General features: G+C 39.6%; 1 protein-coding gene across 2 annotated transcripts in view; it reads right to left on the minus strand.

The window, feature by feature from the left end:
* Positions 1–5,563, minus strand: part of NCEH1 (neutral cholesterol ester hydrolase 1) — a 45,532-nt gene extending 39,969 nt beyond the window's left edge. Inside the window, exon 1 of one of the 2 annotated variants that reach the window (XM_081829683.1) lies at positions 5,194–5,563. In XM_081829683.1, the coding sequence (XP_081685809.1) occupies positions 5,194–5,331 (138 nt within the window). In that variant the 5' untranslated portion in view covers positions 5,332–5,563. The remainder of the gene's footprint in view (positions 1–5,193) is intronic. The other variant, XM_006733596.3, reaches the window with a different exon arrangement.
* Between the last annotated feature and the right edge of the window lie 5,589 nt (positions 5,564–11,152).

Raw genomic sequence — 11,152 nt, forward strand, 5'->3', positions numbered from 1 at the left:
ATGGAGAAAATAGGTATTGATCTCCCACATCATTTCATTTAGCAGTGAAAATTTATACTCTGTATTTTAAAAGAAGTAACTGTGCATTAACAGACTGTTTAAGAATGATTACTGCACTTCCATACCTTCCAGAAATGTCTTCAGATCAAGCCCAAGTCACATGTTAGAAATAGAATGTCCCACTAAAATAAAGTAATATAGCATTCCTGTGCTGAAGGCTATATTTATAGAGGTCTAGGAAAAATAACAAGGAAAGCTATAAATTAGGCATTGTCTAACACATCTGGTAGCTGAATCAATCTGACCTTAATTTTTTTAAAGATTTATTTATTTATTTGAGAGAGAGAGAGAGAGAGTGGGGGGGGAGGGACAGAAGGAGAGGGGGAGAGAGAGAATCTCCAGCAGACTCCCCACAGAGTGCAGGGCCTCATGCAGGGCTCAATCCCATGATCCAGAGATTAAGACCTGAACCAAAATCAAGAGTCGGTCACTTAATGGACTGAGCCACCCAGGTGCCCTGCCCCTAAAGTATTCTTAAAGCATTTCTGCTGCAAGGTGTTTATAAAAATTCCATCAAGTTAGCTAAAAATTATTGTGATTGGTGAAATCTCTAATTAAATGAAGAAATATGTATTACAGCAAGTCTAGAAGGCGGCGGACAAAACTTACTATTTACTAATGTTTTTGAGTTAAATTTACCTGACAACAGTAAACGTTCCAGTTCATGAAAGGTTATGAAAAAGGTTTGCAAATTGGAGTTCTGCATGGCATCCAGCTGAGCTGGATTTAAACCACACTTTACACAGCCCGAGAGTGCTCGCTTCGGCAGCACATATACACAGCCCAAAAGTACATTCCTGCATGGAACATCCAGGTTAAGTCATGTTGCATTTTGATGTTTGGAGACATTTTACAAGATGAAAAACCTTGTTCAACTGGTTCAAAAGCGCTGTCATCCATAAGAAACAGGGGGAAAACATTCAGCAAAAACACCTGTTTTACATTATGTCATCAAAAAGATACATAGTAGAGGAGGGCCTGGGTGGCTCAGTGGGTTAAGCGTCCCACCCGAGGTCATGATCTCGGGGTCATGGGATCAAGCCCCGCATCAGGCTCTGTAATCCTCTCGGAGTCTTCTTGTCCCTCTGCTCCTCCCCCACCTGCACCTGCTCTCTCTTTCTCTCTCTAAAATAAATAAATACAATCTTTAAAAAAAAGATACATAGTAGAGGAATTACTAAATTGGGAAATGATCAAGGTAAGCCAAGTCCAGCCCTTGCTCTGAACTCTCTTCAGATAACCTATTGCCTTTAGCCGCCATCTTTACCTTCCTCTAAACCGTACATAACCTCTCCCTCCTATGAGCTTCTGGAACTGTGCCTCTTCAGTAATGCCTGTCAGCAAGTACCTTTTTAATAGCTATATATTAACATGTCTTCTCCATTTTACCAGGCTATAGGTTCTTTTAGGGCATTTTGGCATATCCCTAAAACCACACATGGTGGGCTTTCCATCTGTGTCACATCTAAGTGACTAAGCATGAAGCATGCCACTATGATAGCTGTATCAGGGGATCCAGGATGCTTTTTTTTTTTTTTAAAGAAATCTGATTTTCTTACAGAGCAATTACTAAAATAGTAATCACATTGGTATGTGTGTGCACATCGATTCCTCTTTAGAAGTAGGAAACCTACAAAAATTTTTTTAATAATTTCTTATTACTACACATTCATTGTAGAAAAGCTAGAATATATAGAAGTGAAAATTGAAGATGGCCCAGAAAAAAAAGGCACTACATTTTAAATCACACCCTTCCGCTTTTTCTCTAAGTATAGATAAATCGATATATAGATGTACATAATTATATGTTTTGGCATATAGATATACAGAACTATATGTTTTGGTATATATAAGTATTTTAAATGGGATAATGGCATATATGCTGTTTTGTTGCATTTTCCCACTTAACATAAAGTACGTATCTTTTGTAGGTCTTTAACATTATTTACGACCTAAATGTTTTGACTGTATAGTATTCAAAAAATGCGTGTTCCATAATTTATATAATCTCTTAATTTTTTGCTTTCATTTTTTTAAAATGATGCTGCAAAACAAAACAAAATAAAACAAAACAAAACAAGGTTGCTGAATGTTCCCCCATATTTCTCATGAAACAGCAGTGCTGGGGCACCTGGGTGGCTCAGTCAGTTGAGTGTCAACCAACTAATCTGATAAACTAATCCATGTAATGCAAAAGGGCTCATTTCCAGCAACATGTGTGCAAGATAACTAGTGCAATTTAAGGAATATATATTATCTGATCTGCAAGGCCTTTGATTTACCTTAAAGAGCAGTGGTTCTCAAATTTTACTGCACATTGAAATCACCCGGGGAGCTTTTAAAATTGATGCCTGGGTCTCACCTCCCAGAGATTCTGAGTAAATCTGGTATAGGACAGAACTCGGGAATCAGGACTTTTAAAGCTCCCTAGAGGATTTTAATGCAGCATCCGTGTTGGAGATGACTTTAGAGAAAGATCTCAAGTAGCTACTTCTTAGGCAATATTGGAGGATCCCAAGGAAAAAAAAGTACAATGAATAAAATCTCAATGATCTGACTCATCTGCACAAGAATAAAAGCAGCATTCATATTTCTTGATGCTGGGCACGTGCCTACTGTGTTAAGAAGTAGGCCAAGCTTCACCTTCTGAAGTAGCTTCGGTGGCTTCTGTAATTGAGCAAATCAATTCTAACGAAAATTGCTTGGGTAACAAACTTTATGCCATGCAATTTAGTGGTAGCTCCCCAGGTTTCAATGAGATAATTCCCTTCCAGTTGACATTTGTTTTACTGTTTCAACAAAGTTGGCCAATCCCACAGATTCTCTCCACAATCCGTAGTGGACCTTTGGAACAACTCTTAGAGGAATAACTACAAGTTACAGGTATTTAAATACATTATTAAACCTCATGGCAGCCTTGTAAGGTAGATGTTAAGCCTATTTTACAGGGAAAACAGAGGACCAGAGAAGGTTAGTAAATTGCCTGGCCTCGATGCCAGTAAGTGGCCTGGTTGGGATGGGACTCAGGGAGGCATACCTCTAGCAGTCATGTTCGTATTCACTTACAATGTGTCAAGTCACATTGCCTTTTCCCCGGCACAATTTGAAGTGACATTAGTAAATTGCTTTACTGGGTAGAATATGCTAATAAGGCCTGAATGATCTTTCTGATCTTTCACAATTTAGAAGAAAAGTGATGAGAGCCACTTCTGGGCAAACCCACTCTCAAGCCACAGTGTCAGGTGAGGATAATTGGTTACCTCATTTATCTCCATGACCTGGCTTTACACACATTATCAGTCCCAAACATCAACTGAGGGCACATTCTATATAGAGGATCATAGGGTACAACGGCCTTGCCTTTGATGGGTTGACAGCCTATAGTTGGGGAAGAATGGCTTTTCTCCAAACCTGGCTATTCCCCAATGACACATGATGGGGAAGACCTCTTTGGTGACCTGAAAACTAAGAATAATCTCTGCAGCCAACAGAGCAGTTTGATCCTTTTTTCATGTTTTTCTTACTCTTCTAACTAGTTCTTCTTCTTCTTCTTGTTGAAGGCCATTATAACCCACCCAGGTAAAGACCATTGTACCCCAGAACCTTTAAAGGATATCACTCCCAAATTACATAATTTCTGAAGGAAGAGAGGGACTTCAGGGGTTGCTACAAGAAGACCACCTTTCTTGGGACAAATGCTAGAGAAGGGGATGGTCATTCTTCCACCATGTCAGCATTACAGTCAACAGGAGGGAAGGAAGGGGCTGTATAACTTCATAGACCATTCTTAAGAGACAAGAGGGAATGGAAAACATGGCTGGATTTAAGAAAAACAAATCTCTGGGGTGCCCGGCTGGCTTGGTAGGTGGAGCATGTAGCTCTTGATCTTGGAGTTGTGAGTTTGAGCCCCACATTGGGTGTAGAGATTACTTAAAAATGAAGTCTTTTTAAAAATTAATTAAAAAAAAAAGAAAAACAAACCCTTAGTAGGAATGTGCTACAATACCCTACTTCAGGGGCTTTGTGATAGGACAAAGCCTCAGAGACTCAGTGATTTTACACACAATTAGAATGGACAGGGAAAAGAAACATCAACCCTCTAGGAAAAATCATGATTTTCCCCCCTCTTTCTCTAGTCACTCCTGAAAAAAAAAAGGAGCTTACAAAAATAACCTGAGATTAAGAAGGGTTAGAATAATAGAGCCCAGCCTTGGCTGCAGATTGTAGTTTAGATTTTAGATTCTCTGGCACTAAAATTAATGTCTCTTACTGTAGAAGAAACTGCAGACAGTTACATTGTATGGTCTACGGGGAAAAGAAATCCATAACCATGATACAGTAGACAGAAATGTTACCCTGCAAGGGTAAGCAGGAGTATCTTGGCCCAGGTCAAGATCATCTCCTTGACAATCAAAGACAGAAAATAAATGCTGCAGGGCAGGCGGAAAACAAGTGCATCATGCAAACCGCGGCTGCCGCCCCCTCCACCGCCTTGTCTTCAGCCAGGCCGCCAGGCCTCCTGGCCTCCTTCTTGGGCTGAGCTGATAAGCACCACGCACAAACCGGAGATCCCTGCGGTTACTCAAGTGCTTACAGGAGCCCTGCCTGCTGCCCCCAAGAATGGAGAGCTCCACAGTCGGGGGACCTCAGAAGATCGCCGGTGCCCGCTTCCGCTTTTAAGGTGGCTGCACACTACCCGGAATCAGAGCCTGTTTTTCCCCACAGCCTTCCTAAAACATTTAACTCACTCTCTGCTGGCCCCTACAGAAGAAGGAAAATGGGGAAGGGTGGTTTATAAAAGGCTGAAAGGTGGGTTTTTTGTTTTTTGACATTGCGAACCAAGAAAGAGGAGCGATATTTAAGACAGACGAAGGGTTAAACAGTTGTCAAATTCTATTCAAGAACTTCACCTTCACGGTCACCAACGCAGAGAAGATACAGGTCTAGCCCGCTGCTAGCAAGGAGGCAAACGCGAAACCCTGAAAACGCCAGACTGAACCACCTTAAAAATTGATCGCCTAATTGCGTTAGAAAAATACGCGTTCTCGTGGGACGCGGTCCGGAAATCTTGCTTCCCCCTTCAAATATTACTTAAGAAGAGGGAGAGAGAATCAGCTCTGGGATGCGTCTCACCACTTGCTGTGCGCTCCGGAAAGTCGCGTCCAGCAGCATCAGCTTCCAGGGATCCGACACGGAGCTGGGCAGGGGGATGTAGATGTAATAGGCGGCCAGCGCCACCAGGGCGGTGAGCAGGACACAGGACGACCTCATCCTCCCGTGGCTCGGCTTGTCGGCGGGTGGACGCGGAGGAAAGGTCTGTGCCACCCAAAGACCTCCAGCAAGTTTCTGTAAGGGTCAGCGGCTCCTTCACCGGTTTCTTATACGCCTAGGAGCCAATCAGAGGCGGCGTCGGGAGGAAGTAGGAGCGCTGACGTGCCTCCTCTTCTGTGTCCTTGCAAAGTGTTGCGGACACGCAAGGTTAGAGACCCGCTCCGGGGCTGCGCTAGGCGCAGCACAGCGGACTCTGGAGGACACAGGTCTATATTGCACGCCTGTGACTAAGGGCTCCCTCCGCAAGATCCCAAACTGAAACCCAGAATAGTTTCAATATGATGAGTTTCTGTGTGTGTGTGTGTGTGTGTGTGTGTGCAAAGTCCGTGGGCCACTCTGACTCACAGTGGAGATACTGAGAAAGATAATAAAAATCCACTGTCTTCTAGAGCCAGACTTGCAATGGAATGTAAATTCTAGCTGATACGTGGTGAAAAAAAAGATAATAAATTCCTATAGCTCAGTCAGGGACAAGCCAGTAGTATATCTAGCATCCAAGTCTTGGTTTCCAAATTTCATTTGCCAATAAAAAGAACCAGGACTGGGGCACCTGGGTGGCTCAGTCGTTAAGCGTCTGCCTTTGGCTCAGGTCATGATCCCAGGGTCCTGGGATCGAGCTTCGCTTTGGGTTCCCTGCTCCGCGGGAAGCCTGTTTCTCCCTCTCCCACTCCCCCTGCTTGTGTTCCTGCTCTCTCTGTCAAATAAATAAATAAAATCTTAAAAAAAAAAAGAAAAAAGAAAAAGAACCAGGACTCTGCTGGCTCTTTGGGGAAAAAGGTGATTCCAAGGCTGGGGCAAGTAAAGTACAAGACGAGTCTGTTGTGCTAGAACATAAGGAAGTGCTCAAAAATGAGGGGACTGGTCAAAAGGACACAGGTGATAGCCTGAAGGATCTCCCAATAGTTAAAGCTGGGGTAATTTTAGCATCAAAATAAATAATTAATGGATTATAAATAACATAAAAACCGGGAATCTATACTAATATGCATGAATAAATAAATAGGGAAATGCCACCTGAAAAAAAATTCTTTCAGTGGGTCAATGAGAGCAGAAAAATCATTTGAATCCAGATTTCCGATGGGGGAGAGGGTAGGTATAGAATGAGACAAAGAACTTCACCAGCAGAATTAAAACCAGAGATCCAGGAGGAAAATATTTGGGAGAACTGTTTTAAGGAGGTGGTATGAGAACAGCTCCAAACTTATTGAACAAGGACTTAAAACACCAGGTACACATAATTTTGTACCTTAATATAGTCATTTAAATTTAATCTGATCCAAAGGAGTGAAATAGCCGTAAGTTTGGGACTGAAAATGAGATTATTAGGAGAAAATGTGTTTCTTGTTCAGAGTTGGAAGAAATAAAGGGCACACTTCAAGCATTCAAAGTTGAGATCATCGTTTGTAGCTGTTGTTGTTGTTGATGATATTTATTGCTTAAAATGAGGCACATTCTATTTTCTAAGAACTGCTGTGCTCTCCAGGGAACTGAATGTTATTTTCGTGTCCTTGGTGGATCTACCTATGAGAAAAGGTGTGGCCTATGTAGATGACTGGGCGTAGTTGTTGGTCCTGGGTTGTATCTGATGGAAAGTAGGGAACTGGTAGTAATTACAGTTCCAGGCAGTCACCTGTGAATTTGAATATCCTCTTCAAATAAATTCCAAACTCCTTTCCAGACCTCAGTCTGGGCTGGGCTGGCTGCCCCTGCCTACCTCTGTAACTCACCTCTTGCCCTCCCTACCTGTCTTCTATGCTGCAACCACACTGGCTCCCTTCCAATCAGATATACTAGGGCTTTTCTGCCTCCGGGTCTTTATGTATGTCATTCTGTGCTGTTTCCTCTGCCTGGCACTCTGCCCCCTACTTTCCATCCTAGTTGGCTCATTCTTATTATTGAGATATCTGCTTAGATGTCACTTCCTCAGAATGACAATATTTTGTAAGGTTCAGCATGTAATTGGGCCCTGAAGCTTGTAGGTACCTTCTATAACTGCTACGTAACCACCTCACAGTGAGAGTCTTATCTTTCTTACAAAGCTAATTTAAATGACCCACCTCTGAGGGAAGATGGAAATGAGTTAGATGGAAAGAGAGTTATGTTGTTGGGTATTTATATCCTGAAGGCACCTTTTTAAAAGTAATTTTCAATATTTCTGAAAATACTAAAATGATTTTATTTCAGAATCTTGTTTCAGAAAGACTATTGAATATTTGCCTGCTTAAAAGCCAGTCTTTTAGGAGTGTTCTGGTTAAGTATCTTTTCTCCATTTTCCATTTTTTGCAGATTCTCAGACTGATGCAAACAACTCTGGGTAACATATTTAAGGCTTATCTTCCTATGATTCCCGAGAAAGTGACCTCATAATTTTTTGATATAAAATGGCTGCTTCCATTTTATGTGTACATTCAAGAACCAGATATCTTTTCATGGCATATGTATGAAATTATGTATCAAGGAATTGGTCATATTCAAGCTTACATAACATCACAATGTGTTATAATTACCTTATTATCTTTGGACGTAGATGTCATTTATTTTTTGACATTTACCAATGACCTATTAAGTATTGAACACTGTATCATGCTTGGGGATGGGACAATATCCTGCATGGGAGGAGTGCTCAGTCTAGTAGAAAAAAAAATAGTAAACAGGAAAATAAAAGAAAACTTGCTAAGTGCTATATAATAGAGGTGTAGAAAAAGTAGTCTTCAAAGGTGAGTAGAAGCACACCAGACAGACAAGGGGAGAAAGGCATATGCAAGCATACTGTGTAATCTAAGGTTTGTGGTGAGAGCATGATACCTTCAGGGAGCAGCTTCTGTAGATTTTATGAACAATACAAAATAATAAAATTTATCAGCAGAAGTTTCAGGTCTGTTGTTGTTGTTGTTTTTAAGTAGGCTCCACACCCAATGTGGAACTCAAACTTGCAACCCAGAGATCAAGAGTCACATGCTCTACCAGTTGGGCCAGTCAGGCACCCCTCAGGTCTGTTCTTAACTGAACTACCAGTGGAAAAAGAGATAGTGATATACAATCAGAATTTATTTCACTGATTTAATTGAATTTATATAAATCAAAGATAGGATAATCTGCACACGCTTCTCAGGAATAAATGACTTCTATTGATAAAATATACTTTGTAATAATTATTTAAAATATCCACTGGCCTAAGTTCTTGTAATAATTATTTAAAATATCCACTGTCAGGATGACATTTAAATTTTAGCAATTAGACATCCTAAAAAATAAATCAAGTGGGTTATATATTTCAGTTAGGTTTCTCTACTGTTTCTTGGTTTTTAAATATGTACTTATCTCAGAAAAATAAACCATTGGTTAGTTTGTTTGGGCATTTACTTTTGTTAGGTCCCTAGAGTATTCCCAGAAGTTATTCTTTTCAAAAATTTGAACCCAGAATTTAATCTCTTACCTATTCCAATGTCTGCCCTAAGCTCTATATCCAGGTCCCAACTCAGTCCTAGCCACATAGCCAAAGTTCAGTAAATATGTATAGCTGATAAAGTCTAATACTGAGATCTGAAGGTCTGACAATGTGAAAAAGAAATCATTACCTCTCTTCCACAGCTAAATATCATCAGGTAACAAATTGAATATGACATAGTAACTAGAACAATATGTTTACTAAATTCGAATCTGTTTTTTATGCATGTATAATTTTGGAAAGTAATCCAAAACTTTGAGTATCTCCTCTGAGAGAGAGAGAGAGCACTTGGAAATACCCAAATCCTTTTTTTTTTCTTAAGTAAAATTTTTATGCCTGTGTGTTATTTTTTCCAGATTTATTGAAATATAATTGATATGTTACACTGTATAAGTTTAAGGTATACAACCTGTTGATTTGATACACTTAAATATTGCAAAATGACTACCCCCAAAGCATTAGCTAACACATCCATGGTGTCACATATTATCATTTCTTGTGGTGAGAACATTTAAGATCTACTCTTCCTGCAACTTCCAAGTATATAATACAGTATTATTAACTATAATCACCATGCTGTACATAAGATCCCCAGAACTTAGTCATTTTATAACTGGAAGTTTGTACTTTTTAAGCAACATCTCCCCATTTTCCCTACCTCCTCCCCAGGCAACCACCATTTTACTCTCACTCTCTGAGTTTGGCTTTTTTCAATTTCATTGAAATTGTCATTCAGCATTTTTCTTTCTGTATCTGACTTAAAACTGGAAGTTTGTACCCTTTTACCAACCTTTCTCTATTTCCCCTACCTCCCAGCCCCAGGCAATCATTTTTCTACTGTTTCTGAGTTTGACATTTTATTTTATTTTTTTAGATTCCACATACTAAGTGATATCATGCAGTGTTTGTCTTTCTCTGTCTGCCTGATTTCAGTTAGCATAATATGCCCCCAAGTTCCATCCATGTTGCTGCAAGTTGCGGCAGATTTCTTTCTTTCTCACGGTTGAATTAGTCCACTGCATGTGTGCATACGCTCATGCTTATAACAGACCTTCTTTATTCAGACATCTGTTGATAGACAGAGATATTTATGTTTTTTTACATATCTTGGCTATTGTGAATAATGCTGCAGTGAACATGGGAAGTGCAGTTCTCTCTCTGATATTCTGTTTTCATCTCATCAGAGATATTGATCTCTAGCTTTCTTTTCTTGTAGTGTCCTTATCTGGCTTTGGTAAGGTAATGCTGGCCTGTAAAGAGAGTTTGGGAGTGTTCCCTCCTCCTCAATTTTTTGGAAGAGTTTGAGAAGGATTGGCATTAATTTTTTAGATGTTTGGTAGAATTCTCCAGAAAAACCAACCGGTGCTGGGCCTTTCTTGTTGAGAGGTTTTCTTATTACTGTTGTCAATCTCCTTACATGTTACTCATCTGTTCAGATTTTCTATTCTTAATGAGTCAGTTTTGGTAGTTTGTATGTTACTAAGACTTTCTCCATTTCTCCTAGGTTGTCCAATTTGTTGGCATGATTGTTCACAGTCGTCTCTATGAAGCTCTGTATTTTTGTGGTATCAGTTGTAATGTCTCTTCCTCCATTTCTGAGTCTATTTATTTGGATCTTCTTTTTTTCTTAGTTTAGCTAAAAATTCAATTTTGTTTTTCTTTTAAAAAAAAACTAGTTCTTAGTTTCATTTTTTTTCTATTGTCATTTTGGTCTCTGTTTCATTCGTTTCTGCTCTGATCTTTGTTATTTCCTTCCTTCTACTAACTTTGGACTTAGTTTGTTCTTTTTCTAGTTTCTTCATGTGTAAAGTTAGGTTGTTTATTTGAAATCTTTCTTTTTCTTAATGTGTTTATTACTATAAACTTCCCTCTTAAAATAGCTTTTGCACTATCCCACAGATTTGAATATGTTGTGTTTTCATTGTCATTTGTTTCAAGATATTTTTTCATTTCCATTTTGATTTCTTTGGCCCCATTGGTTGTTCAGGAGTGTGTTGTATAATTTCCACATATTTGTGAATTTTCCAGCTTTCCTCCTATTATTGATTTCTAGTTTCATATTATTGTGTTTGGAAAAGATACTTGGTATGATTTCAGTCTTCTTAAATTTGCTAAGACTTGTTTTGTGACCTATCATATGATCTATTCTGGAGAATGTTCCGTGTGCACTCAGGAAGAATGTGTATTCTGCTGCTGTTGGATGGAATGTTCTGTATATGTCTGTTAGGGCCATTGGTCTAAAGCATGGTTCAAGTCCAGTGTTTTTTTATTGCTTTTCTGTCTAGATGATCTATCCATTGTTGAAGTCCCCTG

The sequence above is a fragment of the Leptonychotes weddellii genome, chromosome 1 (assembly GCF_054177405.1).
Source record: "Leptonychotes weddellii isolate Sample4059 chromosome 1, ASM5417740v2, whole genome shotgun sequence".
In the NCBI taxonomy this organism is placed as follows: domain Eukaryota; kingdom Metazoa; phylum Chordata; class Mammalia; order Carnivora; family Phocidae; genus Leptonychotes; species Leptonychotes weddellii.